This window comes from Leptosomus discolor, chromosome 21 (genome assembly GCF_034619465.1).
Source record: "Leptosomus discolor isolate bLepDis1 chromosome 21, bLepDis1.hap2, whole genome shotgun sequence".
NCBI lineage: Eukaryota > Metazoa > Chordata > Aves > Leptosomiformes > Leptosomidae > Leptosomus > Leptosomus discolor.
Window position 1 is genome coordinate 952,638 of NC_141411.1, and position 27,358 is coordinate 979,995.

Below are 27,358 nucleotides of genomic sequence, written 5' to 3' on the forward strand. Positions count from 1 at the left end.
GGTCAAAGCCTGATCTTGATTAAAGCCCCTTCCCAGCGTTGCTGGTGCCGGCACCCGGTAACCCAGGGCTGTCCCCGCTGGTGAATCACACAGGTATGGAGCACAACTTACTCTCCCCACATCTTCACCTGCCAGAGCACAGCAGCATTTTCCTGTGCCTGAAATTGCCAGGATAACCCGTGCGTTTGTCACAGCCAGCACTGAAAAGATCAATGTGACACAGCCAGGGGGGAAGCGCTGGGGGGGCTCCTCGCAGCCAGACCCCACAGCCTGCGCCGTCCTGCCCCACTGCAACTTTTATCCCTTCACCTTTTTTTTCCGACTCACTGAGCAACAACTGTCATGTTTATACTCTCTCCCCCCCCCAGTCCTGCTCTACCTCAAGGATTAAGCTTTCATCCTTCATTATGAGCTTCTCCCCCAGGCAACATTTTCCACGAAGAAAAAGGAATTTCTGGGATTTTGCTTTTAAGAGATTATGTTACTAAGCATGTGTGTGTTTGTGCCGCAGCGAGGAGCTTGCCCCCACACACGGGCGATTTGTCACATCCTGGGGCAACACGGCGAGCGGGGCGGCTCTGCCGGCGGGGCGGTTTGGGGAGATGGGTCCCCGGGTGCCCATGGCCCATCCACTCCTTGCGTCCTCCTCTCCCCCCAGGGCAGTGCTGGCTGCAGGACACCCATGAGGCCATCCGTGGCCCCACGCTGGTGAGAGGGTCTGGCCCCGCAGCCCCAGGGATCAGGGTGGGGTCCCCACTGCTGCAGTGGTGTGGGGCCACCCCTCTGGGATGGGGATACAGGGTTGGGCATCGCTGGGGAGGTGGGAAAGGAGGGGGCTCAGCCTTGTTCACTGTTTTGGGGGTCACTGCTGTGGCTCCACCATTTGAGTCAGAACCACCAAATATCGGTGCTCTCCACCTGAGGCTGAGCTGCAGCATCTTCATGGCTTTCCCCAGTCCCAGCACTGTTGCGATGCTCCTGGGGGGGCTCATGCCCCGGCAGAGCTCGGAGCCCCCCCCTGCTCCTGCGGGGCAAGCACTGACCTCGCTGCGCTCTCGCCTGTCCTTACACGAAACCTCAGCTACTTACAAGGAGCTTACACCACGCCTGGAGGCTTGGCGTCAAAAATATTTGGCTGTACAGTAACTGTTGAACAAGGTTGTGCTTTCATTGGCAGCAGCTCTTGCTATTAAATCCTTTTCGGGAGCTCATCTGAACCCAACAAATTAACATAAGGGAAACACGATAGCTAATGTCAACCTACCAAAATAATCCAAACCTGTAGTTACAACAGGGAAGACATAAACACGGTCTAGGAAGAATAACTGCCGCATGTTTAGCTTTAGCATCTGGGCTGCTGCTGCTTAGAAAGCAGCCCTGTTTTGCTAGGAAATCACTAGGGGAAGGTCAGGTGCAGCCCGTGAAAGCTGGCAGCCCCTGCCAAACCCTCGGGCACCCAGGGGACGTCAACCCAGGGCTGCTCTGGGGACACCCCGGGACATGGGCACAGGGGGAGGAGAAAGAGAACCCCCGGAGAGCCCTGGTATCCCCACTCCTGCTCGCATCCCCGGGGCGCAGGCTGGGAGCCCCGGCGGGGCTGCAGCCCCGGGGGAGCACGGGGCAGAGCCCGCTCCGGCCGCCCGTGCCTCCCCGCCCAGCGCCGTGGAGCCTGGACCGGCCGCCGGCCGGCGAGCAACGGCTTCGCCCGGTGAGTCACAGCCTGAGTCAGACCCGGCTCAGCCTCTGCGCACGGAATAGCGCTCGGTGTACGTGTTCTGGGGGACAACACGGAGATCGTTCCTGCAGAGATAAGCAGCTTTCCTGTTGCTTCGACTGCAGCCACTACATGCAATAATTAAGCTGCGGTAATTGGCGATGGGTTACTCTGGAGGTTTGAGCGTGGCCAGCGCGCTGCCCGGCTGCCGGAGCAGCTGCCACGACCCTGCTGTTGGGAAATTAAACGGTTACCAGCTTGCCACTGCTTTTTGACAGGTTGTTTTCGATTTTCCTCTGGAAGTCCATAAATAAACCCAGTAGACTCTGCAGAGCTCAAACACAAACGGGAAGGCACGTTGACAAAAGGCTCCTAAATGCACAGGCAGCCCGAGCACACGCAACCCGCAGACCCCCCCTCGTCTCCCAAAACAGCGTAACAGTAGGTCTGTATCACACATGCAGACACACACTATTGTGGGTATTAAAGAGCCTAAATCTGATTAAAGCCTTTCTATCCCCACCAGTGGTCAATTCCAGAAACCAGCTCACCCAGGAGGCCAAATTCATTTCATCCCCAAAGTCTAATTAAAGCCATTAGTGTATTCCTTGTCTTTCTGATAAGATCAAAGCATTCCAAGAGGCAGTCATTACCTTATTTTCAAGACAATTATACAACGTATAGCATCGATTTATTCTGCCTCCAGCTGCATGCATTTATCTCTGTCTATCATCGGGTAATCGGTACCATCAGACACAGCCCAGCCCGGGCTCTCAGCTGACAAGGGCCCGTGCTTGCTGTCCTGGGTGTCTTTTCCACCCAAATTAGCATCCGAGGCAGCGCTGGGTGTCCAGACCCCAGTGCCCATGGCCACGGCGGGACAGGGGGCATATCCAGGCTATGGTGGCGGTGTTTAGGCAGCCAGAAATGACCGCTGCTACAGCACACGCTGGCGCCATGGAGAAGTGGGGATACCCACTCCCCCCCAAAATGCTCCCCCCAGGTCCCCCCGTCCCCACTGCCCCCGCACAGCCCCAGCTTCGGGCAGGGGGCTGTGGCTCTGCAGAGCCCCCGAGGCTGTCCTTGCAACAGGGACCCGTTACGAGCCGAAGGCGCTTTGCCCAGCCCCACGCCGCCGCGGCTCACCGGGAGCACAGGCTCAGCACCGGTGGGGGCCGGGCGGCGTGCACAGGGGTGCTTTCCCCTCGCATAAACACATCTCCAGCAGCTCACGGCCCCGGCAAGAGCAGAGCTGTGAATTTTCATCTCTCAGCTAATCAACTCGCCTGCTAGTCCAAACTTGTCAGGAGCTTTATCCCTGCCCTGCCAGCCTCCTCCCGGCCCACGAGTGACAGAAGACGTTCCCATCCCTCCCTGAGACACATCCAGCTGCTACAAAAACAAACATCCTCCCGATGGCGATTCCTCCTCGTCAGACAGCCCTGACCCCGGTCCCCGCGGGCAGCCCCTACAATAACATCTGCGCTGCGCCCGTGCCCGGCACTCGGCACATCCCGAGTCACCGTCAGTAAAAGGGCGATGTTTACGGCGGGGACGGCAGAGCCGTGTTACCGCTAAGCCGGGGGTTTATTAATCGCTGGTTCTCCCTCTTCCTCTGTGACAAAAGATTAATCACCCGGCCGAGGCTGCGCTGCCCGCGAGGCTCCTGCAGACGAGAGGCAGCTGTGGCAGAGCCGGGCTCCCACACCAGCCCAGCCGCCAGCCCCTCGCTGTGCCCGTGGAGGACGGGCTGCCCCCGTGCCGCGTTGGGCCATGATTTTGGGAGGCTCGGCAGGGTCTGGGCAGGTTGCACATCCAGGGGCTCCCGGAAACCTGCCTGGGAAGCTGATGTGGGCTGTAGGGGAGAAAGGGCGGCCAGTCCTGCCCCATGCTCACTCGTGACCAGGCCATGTGTCTGTCTTGGTCCATTTTGTCACCTTTATGGCACCACTAAATGCCCTGAGCGCTGTGCTCCTGCTTGGCCCAAAGCGTGGCCGTGGGCAGCTGTGGCTCCAGGTCCAGGATGCTCTGGAGACCCTGTTTGCCATCATCCAAGCCACCAGGATTTATTTGGGGCTTGCTGTAGGTGCTGGCGGCAGCAGATCCACCTCTGGCCCGGGGCAGGGGGCAGGTGGGGAGCACTGGGCGCTGCTGGGCAGCACAGGGGCTCCGAGGGGTCTCTGCCCATGGTGTGCGAATGCAAGGCGAGCTTGTGTCCAGGCCCAGCGAATGTGCTGCTCCTAAAGCTCTTCAGGAGCAGCACATGGAGCTGCTTCATTGACATGTAAACAGCTCTTGGACTCCACACAAAACAAATTCCCCCTCTTGCGTTCAGAGCAGGATGAAAACCATCAGAATCAGCTCTTCAGCTGGATTCCCTCTTCCTCGCAGCACTCAAGTGCCCTTCACCCCGTGGGAGGGCGGCACAGGGGACTGGAGCCTGTGACGGGGCGCTTAGCAGCCCCCTGCCCGGGGCCGAGCCCTGCCTGGCCTGAGCCCTGCCTGGCCCAGGAGCGAGCTGGGACCAGAGCAGCCAGCCCGGGCTTCACCTTCCAAAACCTCACCCAGGCGCGTCCAGCGTGGCTCTCCACAGGGCTCAGCAACCTGCCCAATCCACCACACGGGCATGCTTGGCGCAGAGCTGGCCCCTCGCCACCCCTTGCAGCCACGGGTCTTCCAGTCAGATCCCCGAGCAGACCCGAGGCAGGTGGTACGTGGGCATAGTGGCCCAGCAGAACTGAAATCATGCAGCCATGGGAGGACGTGGTTTCAGCTGGACACCCACCGATTCCTAATTATCTGAACCACTTTGGGCTGCAGTTACACCTCTACAAACACCGCTCCAGCCACGCACACCGATTTTACGAAGGCAGTTTGCAACCCTGCAGCTCAGGGCGGGAGCTGCCTGTGAGCACAGAGCAGGGACAGACACACAGGGCTGGGCAGAGGATCCAGCACAGGGCAGCACTGGGGGACACACACCAGCACGATGCACAGACTGGCAGCAGAGGACTGAAACTCAGGCATGTGGCATTTCCACCTCCGAATCTAGCCCTGCGTTTGCTGCTTTCTCTGTCCTCACCCCAAAAGAGAGGATTGCCCCAAAACTGATTTTCCCAGACACTTTAACCTGCTGCTCCGACTGCCGTGGGGGGTTGTTGCCCACGGCTGGCAGCTGGTGGGTGACGAGGCCGTGGTGGTGACGAGGCCGTGGCGGTGACTGCGGCGCCTGGACGGCGCCCAGGGGTTATCAGCAGTGGTGGCCGAGGCTGAAATAGCAGGGCAGGCAAGCGGGGTAAGCAGACCTCAGCTTCTTGGCATGTTTGCTTGTGCTAAACCTGCAGCATGAAAACTTTTCACAACAACACTCAGCGCTTGAAGCCTTCCTTGGCTGCGTGCGCCCCGGCGGAGGGCGAGAGCCAGGTTTGGCTCGTGGGCTGGATTGTGCAAACAAACCGTGTCCGCAGGCACCGCGGCTGGGACGGCCTGAAGCCCATGCTACAGGGTGAATGCACACCAAAGCAAAAGCTCTTTCTCCTGGCAGAATGGCAGGTCACAGCGTCTGGGGGACAGCCACGCTTCCCAAAGGATGCTCCTGGGATGTGCTCACCCCGGCCCTGCTCTCACCACCACCCAGCAGACCCTCACCAGCACCCTGTGTCTCCCACCACCCCGCCGCAGGCCCCCGGCAGGTTTCTCTCCCCAGCAGAGCGGTTCCTTGCCTCACTGTTGCTCCAGGGTTTTGCTCCCCCCTGGGCATTTCTCACCCCTAAGCTGCTCTGGAGCAGTGTGCTGAGCACCGCACACGCCTGTACGCTGGGGCTAGTGACCCACCCCGCAGGGCGAGCCCCAGCCCTGGGGAGAGGTGTGGACACAGAGCTGCCCCGAGCATCAGTGAGCTGGGCCCAAACAAATCCATCCCTCTTTTGCCAATTAATTTAGCAAACCTCCTGGCACTTGATGGGAGGACTGGATGGGTTTTGCTGAGCCAATTTAGTTACAGTTTCTCGTGGCGCTTCGGTGATTCTGATAACAGCAGGGCTGATGGGCTCAGCTGGGCGGCCATCACCCATCTTCCTTGGAGGAAAACTGCCAAGCGCAAGGCCGGTAGCGGCGCACAGCAGCTCTGCTGCCCTGGTAGCCCAGCCGGCATCGCTGCTCCCTGCCAAGCGGCCCGGAGCCATCCTGCCCCCACTGCCAGGCAGCCGTGGCCCTGCCAGCACTCGGCATCGCGGTGGTCCTGCAGCCCGTGCCCCCAGCCCTGCTCTCGGGCTCGTCCCGCGCTGTCTCAGCTGTGCTTGCAGGAGCAGCCCGGGCTGGGAGGGTGGGAGCTGGGACAGGAACCAGCGCCTCGGCAGGACTCACCGGGGCAGCCAGGAGCAGCCCTGGGGAGCCGGCACGTTTTCTTGGGCCAATGGCTGGGTGCTGGAGTCTCCCTCCAGGGCTGGGATCCTGCTGGGGATGGAGCTGGGAATACTGGGAAGAGCTGCCACGTCGTGACAGCACATTAAATTTATGGCTGTCCTGGCGAGATGGCCTGAGACAGGGCATGCCCTGCAATGGGGGTACCGTGTGATAGGGGTGTCCTGAGATGGGGTGTACCCTATGACAGGGGGTGCCTTGTGAGGGGGGGTGCCCTGTGACGGGGGTTGCCTTGGGGGGGGGGGGGGGGGGGCGTAGTGCCCTATGATGGGGGTGCCCTGCGATGGGGGTGCCCTGCGGCACGACCCGTTCCCCCTCCCCGGGCACGGCGCTGCCGCCGTCGAGCGGTGACTCGGGGCGGAGCGGCCGGACGCCGCCGGGCGGGAGGGAGCGTGTCCCGGCGCCTCCCGCCCGCTCCCGGCCCGTTCCCGGGCGCAGGCCTCCCTCTAGCGGCCCCGTCCCGCCGCGCCGCGCCCCGCGCCCGCTCCTCCCGCCGCCCCCGGAGCGCTGGGCCGGGGCTCCGGCGCCGCCCGCCCCCGCGGGGGACAACCCGCCGTTCGCGCCGCCCCGCTGCGGGGGTCGCTGGCGGAGGAGGCTCCGCGGCCCGGCTCTGCCCGGGTCCCGCAACGCCTGGCTGCGGGGCGGAGCGGGGCTGGGGCGGGCGGGCCCGCCCCGGGCCGGGCGCGGTGGCCGCGGCGCGGGGATGCTCTGCACGGCGCGGGGATGCTCTGCACGGCGCGGGGATGCTCTGCACGGCGCGGGGATGCTCTGCACGGCGCGGGGATGCTCTGCACGGCGCGGGGATGCTCTGCACGGCGCAGCGCTCCCCTGAGGAGCGCCGTGAAGGAGAGATGTCAAAAACCCCCGCAGCCCCCCTTCTCCGCCCCCACGGCCCCCACCTCAGCCCCTGCGCCCCGCTCACTGCCCCGCCATCCTGCAGTGACAGGTTTTGGGGGGCTGCCCGCCTCGTGCCCGGGGCCCTGCTCGCCCTCCCCTGCGCAGATGAGGGCTGGGAGCAGGGACAGGGGTCAGGTCACAGCCCTATAACTGGGCTTAAGCCTCACCCCCAGCTGGAGCTGGGATAACACCCGCATTCACCGCGCCCAGCCTGGTGCATCAGAGGGAAGAGAAAGGCGGGTGCTGTTCGGAACAGGCACTGCAGAGTGGGGCAAGGACCTTCCACCTCTGATGCTGTGAAAAGCAAGCAGGGCTGTGGCCGAGACACACACCAGTTCCAGTTCCCACCTGGGCTGAGCAGCTGGGCTTTGGCCTCGCTGGAGAAGATGGTGACAGGACAGAGGCAGCGCTTGCTCGGTGGCTGCTGCTGGCACTGAAGCAGGTGCCGTCGCTCCTCCGAAACGACATCAAGCCTGAAGAGATGAACAAAGAGCTTCTTCCCTGGTTGTTGCAAAACCTGTTCAACCAAACCACTGGAAAGATAAGAAAATCAGGTCACTATGGAGGCAGATGCCGGGGAGACAAAGTGGCTGTGGACTTTCCCCCAGCATTGGGCTGAGAGGCACCTGGAGCAGCCCCCAGCTCTCCAGGGAAGAGACATGCTGGTCCTCGCATGGGCATGCTGCGCCCCTCACCAAGGGGGCTTTTCTGCAGCCAGTGCCTTCACGGGTCACGCTCAGCTGTACCCTGTGACAGAACTGAGTCCTGCTCCTCCATGGCAGAGGAATCTCCATGAGAAAGCCTTCATGCTGCTCGAAAAAAATCAGCAGGGTGCTAGCACACCTAGCGTTTGCTAGTGTAATACCCCCAAAGTATTACCAGTTTAATAGTAGAACACTGGCAAAGAGGTACTCCAGGAAAACTGTTTTTCCTTGGCAATGCCTAAAAGCCACAGCTGCACGGAGCTGGCTGTGCCATGTCACCCAGAACCTCCCACGCGCCAGCACCGCCAGCGTGGGACGGGGGAGATGGACGAGCAGCACAGCCCCGCCTGCAGCCAGCCACGACTGCTCGTCACCTCCGGACCTTTCAGAGCCCACACTAAAGCTGCGGTTTCCACACGAACACGGTGCCCAGCTATCGCCTCCCGGGCTGCTTCCCCGCAGGCAGCCTCAGTCCACACACAGCCCTGACTCCAAACATTTTCTTAAGCAATTTGCACAACGTAAAAATAAAATCCTTTATTGATAATATGAATGTTTAACATGTTTAATGCCATCAGCTATAAAAACGATTAAAGACTTCAGCTTGGTACATTTGGCTTTACAAATTTACAAGTGTTAATGAATTAATACTAGTGTTGTACATTTTGCACTTCATTATACTCCATTAGCCAGTGACAAACTCTGCAACAATGTCTGCTTAGAACAGATGTGTTATAGAAGTATTTAGTTGCTTCCACACAGAATCTACATCAACAGTTAAATACTAACTCTACATGTCTTACTGCATTAGTTGGATCCATTTTAATATCTTGTGCTTAGTTTCTCTCAGAAGATAGGCTACTAGCAAAAATACATTCTTTTGCATACCCCCTTCCCATATTATATTTTAGAAGAAACAGTACTCAGTGCATTTCCTAATAGACTTCATCATAGTATCTCTCTCTCTCTAGAGCTATCAATAAAGAAAGGGGATAATACCATTTAGATTAATGTAAAAGCAAAGAAACACGTTAAAGCAGTGTATACAAAAGCCTCACTTTTGAATCGGGAGTCATACATGGGCCAAAATCCATCTGCCCATAAGGTTTTACCATTACTCCCATCAAGAGGAAAAATCTGCTGTGGATACTTAAAAATAAAGTCATAAATGTGCTTGCAAAAGAGTCACTGCCCGTTTATCTCCGGGCTGCCTCTGTCTCCCTACTGTTAGCACACAGCCCGTTCCACCGGATTAGGAACAATAGCGCTTCATACCACAATGTAAAAGGCTACTAAAAGGTCTGTAAAAACCTCTTGTTCTAATTAAATACCTGCCACGGCTGTGCGGGACAGAACAGCAGGGTCGCTTCAGACAACAGCCACTTCACAGCAGCACGAGAGCTCTGATGTCCTGCGAAACGAGACTCAAAGCCCGAAGGAGCCCATCGGGCCGTGTACAGCAGTGCGCCCTCCCAGCTGCCGCAGGGACCTTCCTGCAACGAAGGTGGATGTGTTTTGTCTAATTAAATACTGAAAGATGACAAAGGAGAATGTGTCTCCGGCAGCGGGAAGCTGTGCTCTGCCCAAACGCGGCTCTGCTGCAGAGGGAAATGCTCTCATCGAGCCGCGCCGAGCAGCCAGGCCAGTTTCTAAATTTAGGATCCGTTCACATCCAACACCCGAGATAACGAGCTCAGGGTCGTGCGCTCAGCCTCTGCGCCCACCCGGGGGGGTTTCTCTCGGACCTCGCGCCGCGGTGACTCAGGAAGGCGACCGCGCTGCGCGGCCGAGCGACGGGCAGCACCTGCAGCGCCTCCGCAGCGAGGACCGCGCTTCTTGGGGCAAACCCTTCTGCGCAGGAACCGGCTGCTTCTCCCCCTCCTGGGCCCGAATAACTTTTCACACAGGATTTGCCTCCAACTTAGGCAATGCCTCACTAAGTGATTTTTTTTTTTTTAATCTTGAATTCCCACATTTTCTTCGTATTAGGCAGAACATCAAGAGCAGATAAAAATTTTCCTAATACATTGCGTATTCAGTATATATGTGTGTGAAGCTACTCGCACATATACACATACCCAGTGACACCACAGTAATGATTTGGTTCCGTGTTGCAGCCAAGGAAAGCCAGCAAGATCCCACAGCTAACCAGTGGGCAAAATCCAGGTCAGCCGGGCACAGAGATGAGGAACAAAATTATTGCTTTCGTTTATAGTAGAAGATCCCATGCTACTGCTGCAAAAAACCTGTATCATATGGACTAGTGATTTTTTTCAAGTAATAGCGAGATCTTTGTCAAGTAACAGCAAGATCCTTTTCTCAGAAGTTCTACACACAACAGTAGAATGCTTGAAGAGCTCGAAAACTCGAGGTGACACACCAGAACCCAGAGTTTAGCCATTTTCAGCACGCAGGCACCCCTGCAGAACGTGTTACAGGAAAGCAAAAGGAACTACATGGACAATGAATACCGAGAAAAGGAATCTGGGTTGTATTCCTGCTCAGTTTTACTCCAAGAAACCCACGTGTGCTTCCTCAGGTAGCCAGGAGCCGCGTCCTGAAGGGCACAGTCCGGCTGGCTGCGTCAGCCTGGTGGTCACCTTACAGAATCTGCAGCACATTTGCTAACTTACTTTAGCAAATGGGAAGAATTAAAACCAGTGTTGGTTTCAACATTCAGGACTCACAGAAGAATTTGTTTCTGAAGCTAGATGGTCCCCGTCCTCACCTTTTTCAGAGAATCACATTCATATTGCAGGCTTAGTTCAGGCACTTTTTATAAAATGTTCATCTGGAGTACAAAGTCTGCAAAAGTTATTTCTGCATCATTTAAAAGTAGCGTTTCAGTTCCATTAGAGTTTGATAGTTAGGTCCCACCACGTGATTATGGTTCTTGTTATCTCTAATGATCTGACTGTTGCCATGAGACATTGAGGCTACTGTATAGCTGTAGTTAAGGTTTCTTCATAAACAAAAATATTTTCCTACCTATTAAAAAAGAAAAAAAAATATACTAAATGCTTTATACAGACAGAACCTGCTACTATGGAAATAAATAACATGGAGTGGAAAAACAGTGTCTCAGCTCTAGGATGCCAAGCCATGGAATGTCACATTCACATTTTCTGGAGACTAGCTGCTAGTTGGCAGGAGTATCTCAAGGTCTTTGCCATTGGACACTACAGCGTTGTTAGAGCAGCTACTCCCCACGTCCATGGGGGCACCCAGAGGGGATGCCTGGGAAGAGGTTTTGGTTAGTGGGGCAGGAGCAGCAGGCGACTGAGCGAGGCCGGGTTTCTTTGGAGGAATGGGTGGAGGGTTCCCTCTTTCTGCTCTAGGAATAGTTGGTGACTTAATTCCAGGAGACAATGGGCTTAGTGGACTGGAAACCTTGCCAGGGCTTGGAGAGTGACCAGATTCGCTTTTGGGGCTCGCAGCATTTGCCAGATTCCGATAGTCCGTGCCAAAAGGCGAGCTGTTAGGGGAGACGGGCTTAATGGGTCCCTGCTGGCTGGTAAATCTGGAAAGGACCTGAGTGACTGTATTGCGGGCCAACTGCTTGGCGGCAGAGTTGTCTGCTAGAGTAGGAGACAAATCCCGTGACGGCGGGCTCTGCAGCCCGCTTGACTGATGGTCCTGTTCAGCTTGAGACTGAAACTTGTGCCGAGCTGCATGGAAGCGCTGGTTGATCCCCACCTGGTAGGACGACTGGTAACCAGGGCTGCTCGCTGAAGCTCCCACTAAGCGTTTAGTCAGAACCGGCGAGGAGCAGGGAGAAGGTGTCAGAGAGGAGGCCGCTGTGCTGCTGGGAGACAGGGACACCCCACTAGAAGGGAGCTGGGACATCAGGTGCACCGGTGACTCTGTTCTCACAGGAGAGCTTCCGTTCTCAACCGCATTTTCTGAGGCCGCACCAGCGCATTTCTCCTTCTGAACCTGGTTCTCTGCTGCGCTTGTCGGCAGCAGCTCTCCGCCCGCCTGCACGTCGGAGTCACAATGACCGTTGGATTTTGCATAGGAGTGAGTAGGTGCAGTGGGGCTGGGGAACGTGGTGTGTGCGGCTCTGCTGGCGCTGGCAGCACCCGCGCGGTCTGCCTGCAGACACTCCGTCTGGCAAGACACCGACTTCACGGCGTGACTGTCGGTTGCGACACCTCTGGACACCACCGCGGGGCTCGGCTGCGAAGGCTCGGTAGGACTGTGCTCCTGGCAAGAAGCCTCCAGCTCTTTCAGGGCTTTCTTCAGACATTCCACCTCTTCTTTGAGTGCTTTTGTACGGTTTTCTTCTCTGTTCAGCTTGGCTTTCAGCTGTTCTCTTTCAATGTCAAACTCCGAGAGCTGCTTTTCTACTTGTGCTTCCATCTGCAAACCCCGCTTCCTCTTGGACGCCAGCTCCTCTTCCAGTTTACTCACCTTACTCTTCTCTTTTTCCAATTTCAAGCTCAATTCTGCTGTCTTCTGCCCCTCTTCAGCTGCTTTGGCAGTGGCTTTCTTGCACTCCACCACAAGCATGGAAGACAGTTGCTTGTGGCGTGCCCTTTCCTCCTCCAACTGGCTTGACAGCTTCTTCTGTTCTTTTTCAAACTTTTTCACTTGGGATTTTTCAAACTCCAGCTACAATATAAGACAAAAAGAAGACTGTAAGGGAACCACAAAGCCTTCTGAAAGTAAATGAAGTACAATGCCCCAAAAGGGAACGGGGTTACTGTGCATCTTGGAGAAATTACACGGTGAAAGATGGCAATGGCTAAGAAACCTGGGGCAAGAACCTCTATCTGCAAGGCGGTCTCGTATGACTCGGGTTACATGAATTAAGAATTATTACTTACCAGTAGTTTTATCACGTATAAAATTCAATTGCCTTTCATGAGATAGACACCCAGTCGGCCACGCACTGATTGAACAAGTGATCTGGAGCAAAGCTTCCTTCCACCTCATTTACTACTTTGTCGGTTTGCCTTTTAAAGGCATTTAGACTTTAAAATGCTGATGTGTTATGTATGTTTAATGAAGTCTACAGTGCTGGAGTAACAGAAAACAGTAGCCTAAATATTTATTATCATCTCTGAATAACCCCCGCAGGAGATTTTTCGTGACTTATTCTGAGTTTTGAGTACCAGAGAGCCCTGTCATTTGTACGTGCAGCCCTGTTGTTGGGAACTTTCCAGATTTCAGGCTGAAGTAACATTTCAAAGCATTTGATTGCCTATTGATAGCTTTTAGCACCGCTCAGCGACCAAAACACCCTGAAAAACTAACGTTCTTTTTCACATCGAAATGAGAAAAGCCGGGAACACCTTCCAGCGGAGGGAGGTCCCTGCCGCTCTTTCAACACAAGGTGCAATTAGGCATCACTACCGAGCTCCCCACCCAGGAGCCCGGGTTCCCGCGGGTTGGGTGATCACCTGCTGGGTGAGCCGCTCCCGCTCCTTCTCCAGCATGTAGGTGACATCATCCCCCTCCGCCGTGTCCTGGGCGTGCCGCTGCCTCTCCTCCTCCAGGTCCAGTATCACCTGCCAAAAACACACCCGTCACTGCGGTGCCCTGGCACACTTACAAGCCGGCGTGGCACAGGGAGAGATCAGCGCCTTCGCACACGGTCCAAAGCCAGACACAGGAGAGCAACCCCTGCAGCCTCAGACACCCGAATTCAGCCCCAAACCCCATACAAGGAGCTTTTGGACAGGTTACAGTACTACGTTATGACGGGGCATAGTCGAGTCAGTTTGCAAAAGAAGTCAGGGAAACCTCGCACTGGATGTACCTTCATTTTGTTATTAAATAGCTAAATTGCATGCTTGTCCTCCAGACTGCAGAACAGCCTTGAGAAGTTCACGTTATTCATCCTTGGTTGTACGGTGCCCTCAGCGGAGCTTCCCGGCAGGGCCACGAATACAAACCCCAGCAGGAGCGGAGGGGCTGCCCCAGAGCTGCACGTCCAGGAGCCACGGGGCGCCAACCATGACAAGACGACGATCCTCGCTACCGTTTCAGCAGTAATTCGCACACAGGCTTCTCCCTCAGGACTGCAGTGCAAAGTTTATTTTAAAGAACACTAATTTCTTCCACTTAAGAACAAGATGAGCTCTTGAAATGAAACTGCTTGCCATAAGGACCTAGTGAAGGAGCTCCTTCAGCTTTAACACTGAATTACATGAATAATTGAAATTCTATTAACTCAACAAAAAAGCCGGAATACAAACTTCCCAAGAGAGCCTGCCGTATCCCATCACCAAAACTCTAGGCTCTCCCAACACGTGCTCATCATGAATTTAGCAGCTCCTCAGTCTTCCTGAAATTTAAGCTTCCAAACAATGCTTAAATATCTTTAAGGACACAAGAGGAGACAGGAAGGACAGAGGACAAGGGGAAAAAACATCTGATGGCAATAGCATGATTTAGCTAGATACTTGGCTGACAAGTGAGACACACAGCCCTGCTGTTACTTCCAGTGACTCAGAGGACAACCCAAAAGCTAAAGACACCTCCAGCTGCCCACCCCAAGCACGGTGTCTGGGATGTTAAGCATCAAGCTGGCTGGTTGCTTGTGTCATAGTAAGGCTTCTGCAACAGAAATGCTTCAGGTTATTCACAGACTGAAAGGAACTTGCTCTGCCTTATGCTCATCAGAACAGATTATGGAAAATAAACTTTAACCCGCATGCTGATGAGCAACGAAACAGAGGTCTCAACTTTGAACCTTTTGATTAGAAACAGAACGCAACTGCTTGCACTTGAGGTCTTTGCACATGATTTAGTAAGTTTTAATCAAAGCAAGAGTGACAAACCTGAAAAAACACAGGATGGCATTGGCCCAGGCACTAGTCAAACGTACGCCGAGATCTGACATGGCAAAAGAGCTTCTAGACAGCAGTGTAACAGCACCACCTCACAGTCTGCCACTGGCTCAAGCAGAAGCAAAAATCCCAGCTATTTTTAAGATGGGAAAGGAGCATGTGAAGAGGTTAACATACAGTGCTGCAATGCAGGTGACTGCAGGGATGCTCCAGGGAGCTCCTCCCAGTCACAGATTTCAGTGATGTACTCTTGAGCAACGATTCTCTGTCCTGACTACACAGCAGGGACAAACACTTTAATCGTTTTGACTTGTTTAAATTTACAGCAGGACAAAACAAACATGTAAACATGGTGTTTTTTTTAAAAGCTAACTAGTCGCATAAAGAGACTATGTTGTAGCAAGACTCCAAGAAGCAGAGTTCAGTAGACTCCTGCTTTCAGACCTGCGTGCAGCTTCATGCTCCCCCAGTAAGCTACTGCTTGCCAGAGGAGCAAACCTCTGCAGAATTACTGTCCGACACGTGGACCAAGCACTTCATTGGTGTCAGCATATGTTAAAGCTACATGTGAAGAATAACAGGTGCTTTATTAAAGAGGCCAAATAGCACGAAAAATAGTTTTGGTCACACCATACTTTCTTCGAAAGCACGAGGAGGTGCACTCCCGTACGTACCTGGTACCGGCTCTTTGATAATCACTAAGAACAAGTCACAAGCAGAACAGTGACACGTCTGCTGAGAATTCAATCTTCCAGAAATCCTTTCTAACATTCTGATAAGCACTATACCTCCCAGCTGTGAATAAGCTAGTTCCTTTTTTGTGTGTCCTAACAAAAACATCTTGCATATATTTCAGATTTGGGAATGAAATTAATAAGCTTACCAGCTGCACCGTATTGAGTGAGAAGTTTAAACAAAGGTGCAAAGTCCTTCCTGTCACCAAAACTCAAGGCATTCAAGTGTTTTTGTTGAAGTTAACATATTATCAAAGTGCAACTATTAACTTCTGCACATCTTATTTGAAGCAAAACCCACCTTTCTGTGTCTGCTTTCTGCAGCAGCTAGTTGGGATAACATTCTTTCCTGCATATTCTTGCAGTGTTTCATCACCACTTTCAAAATAGATAAGGGATTGGAGCATACTGGTTGCTTTTCACCATGATTTCCCTCTTTCAGCGTCTCAAAATCTCTCTGCAAAGCCATTAATGGATCACTGATGTTGTACTTCCCATAGCGTTCTTCAATGAACGTGTCTCTATGCTGGGCCTGCAATACAAAAAACAAATTTGCATTTCAATATACTTAAAATACAAAAGTAGCTAAAGCAGAAAGTAATTTGCAGTTAGTATTCCTCTTCCCCAGTTTTCCACTTGGAAGTAAAGATATTAACACAGTCTGATTCATGTCCTGTTATCTGCTGTAAGAGTATTCAGATAGGAAAACACACGAGCGTGTCATGTTGGGGTCCTTGGTCAACAGACAACAGACAAGAAAGAGACTCTCGTTCGTAAGACAAGCTGGCCAAGGGACCTACCTGCCGCACAGCAGGGCAGTCCATGCCACCCAGGTGGCCTCCAAAGCCTGTCTGGACCTTGCCATTTCTGATCAGGCCCACAACAAGGGGACAGGCACTGTGTTTTTCATACACTCTTCCTCTAATGGCAGACTCTGATTAAGTAAGTTAGATGTATGCTGAGGACAATAATCCTTCTACCATCAGAAGGGAGTTTTGAACTGTTCATGTTTAAGGTTCCAGCTAAGCTCCAAGCTCATAAAACCGCTCATGAATACATTTAAAATGGGCGAAAGTGGACGGTCCCATTAATACAGACAATAAAATCCAGCTGGCTGTCCCCTTGCTCCACAACTGCTCCTACAGCCACCCGCTCTCCAGGTTAGACAAGCGAGTCTTGAAAAAAATTCGCAAAACCCACTTGTGTTTCCACAGCTGGAACAGAAGTGAATACAGACTGTTCACAGGCAGCCCGAAATAAGCAGGTGGGAGGTTATATGAGGCATGTGCTTGCTTGATTTCTCACTGTCCCTCCAGTTGAACAGTGTCTTTCAACCCTGCAGCCCCAAACGAACCAGAAAGGAAAGCCTTACTGAAAAACACAGCATCTCCACAACACATTCAGTCCACTAACATCCTCGTACCACAGCTACCTGCTGTCTACGTCCATGACTTACATTCCACAACGGTGCAAAAGGATAGAAGGTAAATATCAATTCTTGCTCAACAGAAGATTTAATCATTTACTGTTGTATCAGTGGGAGAGCAGTTGGGTGGTTTCCTTGACTATGTCACCATCAAAGAATTTCATGAGAGTTTTATTCTCGCAATAGCCTATAAATCCGTAAGTTGTTAATAAAAACCTCAATGTTCTCATCCAGACTAAACACAGTTTAGTTTCTGAAGCAGCAAGATAAGGATGATTAGGTTTCTTTTGGTGACATGTAAGAATTAAGGAAACTCACATGTACTAGGCTTTACATTTACAACATCAGCCATTCCAGCTGGCAATCTGTTTGTTAGGATACCAACAGCCTTATCCTACTGAATAACTACTAAAAAACAAAAACAAAACAAAACTTAATAAACACACAGATATTGAAATATTATCTACATGTTTACTGCCATGATAAGAAACCATATGAAAACAGATATCCATGAAATAAGAGGAAAAACCAGACCTAGACTCAGAAGAGCCCTCAGAGCTGATTATCTCAGCTCCAAGAAATTTAATCATTGATTTCAACTGAAACAGTTACAGGCTAAATGCGATGCAGTTGTGGAAACCCGTGACGGTGTCTCATTCCAGCGCCTATCACCGACAGCACAATCCCGTGCACGGCAGAGCTGATGCACCCTGCCAAGAAATAACACCTTCCAAATCTGAGGTTTAAATTTGATTCTTCTTGATTCACTATAGTCATGGTAACCAGCCCTTACAAGGTAACTCATACCTTTGCTTTCCTAGAGCATGGAAGCGATTACGGACCGCTCTGCACAGGCACGTTCTTAGCGAGGCCATAGAGACAGACGTGGGCTTTCCTCTGCCCCAGCCACCCACCCCACCTTCCTCTGCAGTGCAAGAGCCTCGGGACCTTTAACCACCACCACATTCTTCTTCCCCAGGGCGCTACCACCTTTAACGCAGCCTAGCGTAAAGCACACCTCAGCACCTTTAACTAGCGAAGCGCTGTGTCACCTACGGAGGGAAGCCCCTGTCAGAGCACACACACGACGAGCTTTTGCTCCAAAAACCGCTGCCCGCACACGGCCAGGCGTGCTCCGGCGTCCTGCGGCCGCGCTGCTCACCCCAGGCACCCCGTGAGCACCGGGGAAGCTGCCCCCCCGTCAGACACGGCAGCGCTTCGGAGCGGCGAAGGGCTCTTGGCACAAAGCCCCGGCTCCGCTGACGCTGTGAAATGGCTCTCGGCTGTCGCGGGGTGGAAAAGGAGCGACCTGCTCCGAATGCAGAGCGGAACCCTGCCAGCCTCGCTGCACGCCTCGGCCAAAACCCTGCCAGCTACCCCGAACGGCTGACTGCGGATGGCAAACGGTTCCCCACTTCTTACGGGTCTCCTGAGGACGTCTTTTAGACAGGAAAGACTGAGTCTGACTCAAGCGAAAGGACAACTCAGAAGCCAGTATTTATTGGAACGGCTCTTTTCTGACGGCCCAGTCAACGGTATCGAAAACGCAAACTCCTCCCTGAAGCACCAGCGATGCTCCAGACACCCCTCCACGCACTGCTTGGTACAGACACGCTGGCGCAGAAAAGCAAACTGCTCTAACTGAGCTGCATGGGTCAGAGGACTGAGATAAACCATAAAACTTTCCTTTATTCAAATAGCTGATGAGATTCGCTGGTCCCGCCTATGTTCCAAGATGCAATCATGTGATTAGCATGAAAAAAATTAATAAGAGTCAAATCTCTGCTCTCAGAGGGAGAAGTGTATGCATTACTTTGACAACAGGCATAAAAACCCCAAAAGGAAATACTTTTCCTTCCATGTCTGCTCCATGACCAAACCCAATTAGGGACACTCGTCCTATGACACTGGTGTGGAGCTGTATTTTAACCCCTGCAGTAAACACACACAGAGGAACAGCTCACACTCACAAACGCCCCCCCCCTCTTTATCAGTAATACCCACCAGGAACAGTGGATACCTCTGATCAGAACTTAAGATACTGTTCTAACTTTACATAAAAAAAAAAAAAAAAAGAAGAGGAAGGAAGAGATCAGCCCTGGAAATGGGAGGGTGGCCCTGGATAATGAGCCACCCCTGGTCTAATGAATCACAGGAAAAACTACAGCCTTTTTTTTTTTTGAGGGGCAGGAAATCTTCAGTTATTCTGAAGAATTTATAAAAATGACTCAACCAAACCTCCCTACAAGCGTGTAAGGAGCTCGTAAGTGACTCAAGCATTAAAAAGCCTGTAAATACAGATTGGGACATTCATCCAGCCTGACTGCTTTGACAGATGAGCTGCTCTTCCCTTAAACCCACCCCACCCCAGTGCCGGTCACTCGACAGCCACACACAGACCCTGGAGAAACCCTTCAGCAGGGCACCAGTGCTGTAACGGTGTAAGCAGACGGATGGACGTCTGCAAAGTTTACTTCTGGGCAAGGTCTTTCTAATAAAAGCTTCAAGAACGGGGACCAAGGTCCCACCCACTACCCATAACCTCCGATGTTTTGCAATGCTGAAGGTGTGACAAGAGCCGTGCTCTTCCTCTGCTCCTCACAACATCGGGCTCTGAGCTCTGTTGAATTTAGTGGGGTGGTTTGTTTCCTGCCTGGGAAAGAACAAGAAGTTCTTCCTTTCTACTTGGAGCAATTAAGTATTTTCCTGAACTAGCATGACAAACAGATGAGACTATCACAACATCAACAGCTCTCTGAAGTCCAGCTATTCTTCTTTAGTAGCCAGCAGAGCACAAACATTTAATTAAAGGTGTCTAGACTTGGAAAAGTCCCAAGCAGGTCCTCGTACACCGGCCACATCTAGTTTACAGAAACGAACCCGGTGTTTTGGCGTACGGGCCACCATGTGCTTGGAAATGCAAATACAGATTTCTCAGTCTGCTGCCCGTGACACCTCTGTGCTACGGGTCCCACTGAGCAGCACCTCAGTCACCAAAATCCTTGGGACAGCTCTTCTAAAATCAAGTCACAGTGCCATAACCTACACAGGTTATTTTATACAGGTATTGAACTGTCACACACAAGTGACTTCTCCTACGGCTTACGCTCCTCACTGAGGCAGCTCTTCAGCTCAACTTCTACCGTTGCTGGAGGTCACAAAAACATCTCCAATAGTTTTACTTTTGTCCTGTCTGAACTGGAATACAGTCTTAAACAGCTTTTGTTCAACTTCCAAAACAGAAGCAACTTGATGATAAGAAAGAAATATTCTATTAGTGAGCTCAAAGTGGAAAAATCAACTTAGATCTCAGATCCCAGATTCAACCTTTTACAACACCTAAAGTCCACAGGAAACCAAGCTTCAGTAATAAGGAAGTGAGGTTACAAAAAGCAGTGTTAACTTTGGAGTAGCAAATTTAATCTGGAAAACCAGAGGACATACATACTTCCAACAACATCAACTGCGCTTTGAAAGAAGATGTAATCTTCTGCAATCAGAAGATCTTCTGATTTAGTTCCTCCACCTGTACCACCTCAAATACGCAGACTTACGAATTTCCTATCAAAACATTCCAACTCCAAAAGCAACCAAATGGACTATTCCACAGTTCCAAAGACTATTAAATTGCCCTCCCCCAACAGGAAAAAAGATAACATTTAAGCTTGGGCTGCTCTTAAAAAAAAGGAAGCAGCTACTCACGTTAGCTACTCTCAAAAATCAAACTCCTGACGATCAGAAGAATTCGGCATATGCAGAGGGGGTACCCCTTTAAACTGGCTGGCTTTTAGCTCCAGTTCGGGTAATTGACCACTGCTGGTCCTTTGAAAAGGGACAATTCTGATTTTATGGAGCAGAAGCAATATCTGACAACACTGAAGAGATGTTTCCTGTGCAGGCAGGCAAAGCAAAGGCTTCGCTTTGTCAGGGAAAAGCTACTGTTTCCTCTTGGGATTTCTAGACTGTTTGGTCTATTTGTGTAATTTTTTATTTTTTATTTTTTTTTTTTTAGAAAAGATTTCCTTTTACTGAAACCTTGTTTATGTGACAGCATCTTCTCTCCGCCTTCAAGAATCTTTACAACTTGTTTTACTGGAACATGAAACAGGGAATTTCCAAGACTTGTTTCAAGTATTTTTTTGGACACAAAGTACAGCGTTACTCCGGCCTGTAATTTTCGAGTTTAGGTTTGAACCCTCGGCACAACACAAACACACTGGTAATTAACTGTAGCTACTGCGTATGCAGTTCCCCAGTAATAATGCGCACAGAAGTTCCTCCTTTATGTTGCAGAGTGGTATAATCTTTAAATAGCTTCTTACTGCCCTGAACTTCCTTATTAGCTTCTCTCCCCAGAGACAGATATTGGGAATAAAGACAAGCTGAGGTCACAGCAATTGCTGACAGGGAGAAGGGAAATGGGGGTGGGGACCACTTGCTCTGCACAAAAATAAATGTCAAAATGCTGGAGTGGGATTCTGAGTCTTGCTTTAGCTCCAGCTCCGAAGCAATGCCTAGCAGGGAGGCACACAGCAGAAATGAAATGGCTCAAATACTGCATCTGTCTTAATTGCCGTCATTACGTCAAGCGAACAAACCAGACTAACGACAGCTACTCAGATTTGCCCACGTAAGACCTGTTACCAGCTTTGAAAAATGTCAAGAAATTTTCTTAGGAAGCGTCAAGCAGCACAAAAGTGCAAGTTCTTTCCCTGGGAACTCCTGGCCCGCGGCGCAGGCAGTACAAACGCCAGCAGGAGCCCAGCAGTGCCCAGCACACTCGCGACGACGGCGCGGGGACTGTAGGTGCTCACGCGCTGCACTTCGGTCACGTTAGCACAGGGAGCCTGACCTCACCCGACGGCTGAAATCCAGAGCTGGAGCCATTCCAGCCTGGAAGCTGTTCCCACACCCCTCTGCTCCTTGTTCAACACCTACCTGGGTACCGAGAAGGTGAAGAGACTCGGTCTTTCCAAACAGGCTGGCAAGCAGTGCCACTTCAAGCAAGAAATAAATAAAAAATTCCCCAAACTTGCAGGAAAAGCTGTAAGGAAAGCCTGCATTCCAGCAGGACAGCACCCATGGGAACACTGCTAGATCTAAGCTGCTTTCTAAGTGATGCAAAAGCCCATTTTGCCCCATCTGTGAAAGATTTACTAGCATCTGCAGTAAGGTTTTATATTACTGAGCTTTTTTTTTTTATTTAAACAAGAGGTAGACTTAGCTTTTGAAACTGTAAACTTAATTCTAAATCCACTGACAAATGAACACTTAATTTTGCAATGCATTAATACTGCTTTATAGAGTGAATCACTGAATTCAGAAGCAAAGCAATGAACACCAGCTGCCAGTCATTAACACAAAATAGACAGTTTCTATTCCAGTGTAAATTGCCCAAGGCCATATTAATGTAAAAGAGTAAGCCAGAAAGCTGTTTCCCGTTTTCTAAAAGTAAACAGAACTTCATTTCTAATGTATGGAAAATCCTCATTTAAAGCAGAGGGGGCAGGGAACAAAGTGCTCTAACATAGCAAGAGAGACCCATCTAAACATCCAACTGTTTCCAGTCACGGTGCGCTGTTTCAGAGACGGACCTGTGGTTCACACACACAATCCTCTCTACGCGGCAGTAAGGAGTGAGGATCTAGCCCTTAGTATTATGTAACTCTCTGACAGCATCTGGTTTTTTGGATGAATTAAATGTGATTATAACTACAGGAAAAGGAGCACAATAAGTGAGACTTACGGTCTGTTCAGAGGAGAACATTGAGATTTATGTAGTGGCCAGGAAGCTACTTTCAGGCAAAAAAAGTGCTTTTTTTTTTTCCAAAGAGGTTTTAAAATAGAGGAAGCAAACTGAAGCACTGGAAAAGAATATTTTGAATACAGTAAATTTGTTCACTTCATCCTTTATACTAGTATCTTGTGTCTGGATCGAAGTAACACTGCAATCTGAAATGGAGGTGGCAAGTCAAGACCGGGTCCACTGCAGACACACAGGGAGAGGTGACAGTCCCCACCACAAACACCCACCACGCAATTAAAAACAACACATGAGAAATAAAGTGAACTGCAGAATAAACCAGTGAAGGACAGAAGTCAGGCAGGGCAAGCCGTGATACGCCAGAGGCCGCAGTCACAGGTGACCTAACAACGGCTCTGCGTCATACGGATCGGCCAGAGCTCGGGAGGGAAACCTTCCAGCCCAGCGTGCAGGGGAGGGAGGCTGCCTGCAGGCAGGGGGCAAAGGGATACCCAGGGAGACCACAGCCGGGAAGAAGGGGTGAAGATTTTGGGAGGGGAGGTGAAGGAAGGAAGGTGAAGGAGCAAACCAAGCAAGTGGTCTCTGGAAAGGCAGGCTCAGAAGCTCGATTTTGGCACAGCGAGGAACAGGGCCAGCGCCAGCCAACAAGTGGCCTGATATCATGAGGGAGAAGAAAACTATTTTAGGCTTTGTCATCTGCACACATGGATTCTCTCTGCTAAATGCCAGATGCTAAATGTTTTTCTCTGAGCATGCAGGAATATCCGTTATTGTAGACTGAACTATAATCACATTACAAGTTTACAAATCAAGGTACTTTCTCTGCAAGTGCTTGTTCTTTCCTGTAACGTACCAAAGGATCCGCTTCAAACATCCAGAGAGTTCAGAAGCATTTAAATCTGAATTAGAAGTCAAATTAGCCCATGATGGGAAATGCATTTTTCTTTACTATATGGGAAGCAAATAGACAGATAAACCTGATTTTTAACCACTTGTCCAATGGAGCTGCTGAAGAAAAGCACCGCCACTGTTTAAGATCATGCAATCCTCCAACAAAGCCCAGTTCCACTCCACCTCCTTCCAACATAAAAAACCACCACGGCTCCAGAGAAATCTGGCTGCAGAGGCAGAATACACTGTTGATCACGCTCAAGGAACAGGGCCAGCCCCTGAGCTGGACGATTCCTCTAAGCATGGAACGACCAACGCCGCCACCAGCCCTGGCTGTTTCGACCACCCTCAGCAAAAGTTACAGCTCAATTTCTCCAGTGCATGCAAGGCAAAGTTTCAATCTTTAGTTCAGTCTTAGAAGGCTTTTTCTTCAGGGCAGCGCTTTTATATGTACCGAACCACGAGCAAACACATGAGCAAGGTAGGTTTTCAACGCACAATAAAACCGTTTCAGCCGCTGAAGCACTGCAAAGCAGTTACTGCAGTTACTATCAGCAAACAAAAGAGAAAAGCACAGTAAGGCCAGAATTTCTCCAACTGTTTATTCCAAATAAATGGACAAAGCAAAGCTGGGAGTTTTCTGCTTCTGAAACTCTGCCCAGCCACCAGATTAAGTAGTTCCGTGACTTTTTTCCTTCCACATATCGAAAGGGCAACACAGCCTCCTGCCAGCAGGAAGCCGGCCTTGAGCCACGGCGTGGCTGAACGCAGCTTTGGGACCCGAGGAGGAGCCCAACTGGAGACCCAGAGCATCTCACCATTTGCTGCAGGCGAGGGGTTTCATTGTCCCGTGAGGTCGTGCTCAGGAGCAGGGCTGCGGGCAGCCAGGACCAACTCGGTTCAAAGCTTTTCCTGCCCTTTCCTACCTCCTTCAGCTTTCCCCACACTTTAAGATGAGACATTCCAGTGTATCCCCTTACAGAAGAAGGGGAAAATAGCACTAACCTTTGATTAGCGTGGTATTTCATGCTACCTAATTATCAAGTATAGGTTACAGCTTCATTTAATTTCCTCTCAGTTGTGAGTACTCGACAAATTATGTCAAAGGGTATTCTAACCACATTAATGTCCTCATGCAAGAGGGAACTGCAGGTTAAATTTGAACAGAAAAGATAATTGCTTTATACTATTGGAAGGTACATGAGAAAGCCTTCGAAATGGAGCTGCCGCATTCCCTCCCATTGGCCTTCCCGTAGCATTCCTCACTGCAATATTAAAGCGATGCCTCTCTGGGTAACACATGCTGAGCACACAGAATTAGAAGACTGATCCCAGGACAGAGAAGCCAAGCCTCTCACCCGATGGACAGTTTTGAGAGGGGAACGATAGTCCTCCAAAACAAAAAGATTGTCTAAATGCAAAAAGTTAACAATAAACACATAACCATCCCAACTGTTTTGGAGGAGGATCTCCCCCTGCCCCACCCCAAAGGTGTTAGTATTTGCAATCAAGCTACAGAAGCTTTTGCTGGAAAACCTGCAGCTCGCAGGCCTGCAAGCTGCCATCCCTCTTCTGAAACAGCTGAAATTTTAAACATTATGAGCAGTGACAGGTCAGCCTGAAAAAGCCTTCAATATTCAACCCTGTCACAACTCATTTCTTCAAAAATTGACCCCTTCCATCATTTACACCACTATTTTTCTTCCACCTTACTGAGGCCGTGCGCCAACTAGGCATCCTTCAAAAAGCAGCAGCATTACGCAGGGGCTGCACATTTGTAAAATATTTTCTAGGCTCACCATCAACACACCAACTGGCCCCAGAGCTCCCCAGCTCCCAGCAGCAGCACAGGGCGAACACCACGTGCGCTCGCAGCGCTTGGGCCAGTGCTCCTGCAGCAGGAGCTGGCTCCAGCACCACCCCTGCCTTGCCCCATCGCAACTGCTCACACAACCACGACGTCAGCTGCACCGGCACGGGGCGAAACGAACTTTTTTGATGGGTTGGTTCAGCTGGTATCCACCTCACTGGAAGGTTACACCAATGCTTGTGCCAGCAAAGGGAGAGAACCAGGAGCTGAGCACACCGGCCCGCCGCTCTCAGCGGCACTGCCAGCTCGCAGGGGCTCAGGACCGCACAAAGCCGCGGATGCTTTTTTCTTAGTGTGATGTTATTCTCGCTAAAAGACTAATCTGCGATCCCTCCTGGCGGGAAGAGTTTCTGCTTTGAGAAGCCCTCCTTGCTCAAGGAGAACAAAACCAACCAGGCAGGCTGACAGACCTTCGGCGTCTCTCACAGCAGCAGCAACACCCGGTTCTTTATCGGAGAGGACACAAGCACACGCACAACGCTGCTTCAACACCGAAATGCTTCTTGCAGCCAGCTTTCAATAATGAATTCCAAGATGTAGAATGATATACAGCATTTGCTATCTAATAGTGCTGACATTAAGATGGGATTCTGAACCAGTAATAAATCTTTGCCTCTGAACTTCACCTTGGATGCAAGCACTTTGCAGAACCCACAATAATACTGTTGTCATTTTTGTCTCTTATCACAGTACTTACAACATACCTTTAAGGCTTCTATGACAAGATCTCTTGCTTCTAATTCTCCCTCAAGAATGCTAAACAGCGTCAGTAGTTCTGGTTTGCTGAGTTTTTCCAGATTCATCCTGAAAACCTGAAAAAATGGAACATGATTTACTAGGTATTTCTTTGTACATTCAAATCAGTATTCTAGGCTATGACACAGCATCTCCATTTAACTTCAGCTTCCAGTTTTTCAGACTGCAAGTTGCCCTGGGGAGAAAGGGGACAATACACAAGGCAAACATTTTCTCTTTAACTTCCAAGACCAAGTGCAGAAGATGCGTTTTCCACCTTTTCCCAAGGGGTCAGGAACATATGCACACCCAGATGGCGTAGGCAGAACGTAGGGGCCAACGTGACAGTATAATATGGACCAAGAAGCAGCCAAAGGTAACAGCAGAGGGAAAGCCACGGATATTTAAAAGCCATACTAGTGTAAACTACACAGCTGGATCACACAGCTGCAAAATCACTGAAAGGAGGCCGAAGAGCTGGGATGAATGCCGTCCAAACTGGCCACCCACACAAACCTAACGGTAAAGTTAACATTTCAGAGCTACGATGTGTTCCTAGGAATGCCATTATGCACTACTAATGGAACGGGCCCAAACCACTTTACAAAAATCAATGCCACAAAAAACACACATTTAATTACTAGCCTTTCAGACCGTTTCAATATCACCATCATTTATTAAATATAATTTTACTGCCCACATAAGAAAAAAGGGTTTTTTCCCTTGCATCTTTGCTGATACACTTAACATTGCCAAGTAATAAGCCTTTTCATTACATTATTTCGTTAACAATGGAAACCATTTCACAGGCTACATCCTCGTCTCTGATGCAAATACACCCGTTGATAGTCTCGTGCTTTGCACAATAATCAAATATACTTTTCTGAGTCCAAGTCACATCCATCTCTTGCCCCCCTTTTATCAACCAGGAAATGCTACAGCACAAAGAAGCTACTCAAAGATACCAAACTCCCCTGAGAAGTGACAAAGGGTTAACTTAACCTTTACTAGAGAAGTCTACCCAGCTAAAACATCCAACTGAACTCTGATTTTTCTGAAGTCACTGCTACTTTACAAGTGATTTGCATAACTGTGCCTTGGAGAATTATGCACAAATGCAAGTTCTGTCTTGTTTGTGCCAAAGCAGTTTTCCAGTTGCTGGGAACAGAAAGTTCTGCTTACAGAGAGGAGCAGGTAGCCTCCATGCAGTACGAGAAATCAGAAATCTACTTTGTGCCCCCTCTGCTAAGCAGCCAAGTTTCTCATCGCGCCGTCACATTCTTGCTTCACGCAGCGTTTCACATGAAATTCCATCAAGCAGCAGCATTTCTTACAGAAACGTTTTTCTGGCTCGCCCTACCATCGGCATGGGCTGCTCCAGGAACCCTCAGTGGAAGTGACCAT

General features: G+C 50.8%; 1 protein-coding gene across 1 annotated transcript; it reads right to left on the reverse strand.

The window, feature by feature from the left end:
- Positions 1–10,869: 10,869 nt before the first annotated feature.
- CTTNBP2NL (CTTNBP2 N-terminal like) lies at positions 10,870–26,025 on the reverse strand. Its single transcript, XM_009954342.2, has 4 exons — positions 25,924–26,025; positions 15,570–15,800; positions 13,143–13,250; positions 10,870–12,351 (listed from the first exon to the last, which is right to left on the reverse strand). Exons 1-4 carry the CDS (start codon positions 26,020–26,022, stop codon positions 10,870–10,872), a joined length of 1,920 nt encoding a protein of 639 aa, XP_009952644.1. The 5' UTR covers positions 26,023–26,025.
- Between the last annotated feature and the right edge of the window lie 1,333 nt (positions 26,026–27,358).

What these genes read in the sequence shown, in the direction of transcription:
- CTTNBP2NL (XM_009954342.2), bottom strand. Translation starts at nt 26,022, where the DNA reads ATGAATCTGGAAAAACTCAGCAAACCAGAACTACTGACGCTGTTTAGC. An exon ending in TTGTCATAGAAGCCTTAAAG is followed by an intron (nt 15,801 to 25,923) that starts GTATGTTGTAAG and finishes TTTGTATTGCAG; the next exon opens with GCCCAGCATAGAGACACGTT. An exon ending in GGGAGCGGCTCACCCAGCAG is followed by an intron (nt 12,352 to 13,142) that starts GTGATCACCCAA and finishes CTTATATTGTAG; the next exon opens with CTGGAGTTTGAAAAATCCCA.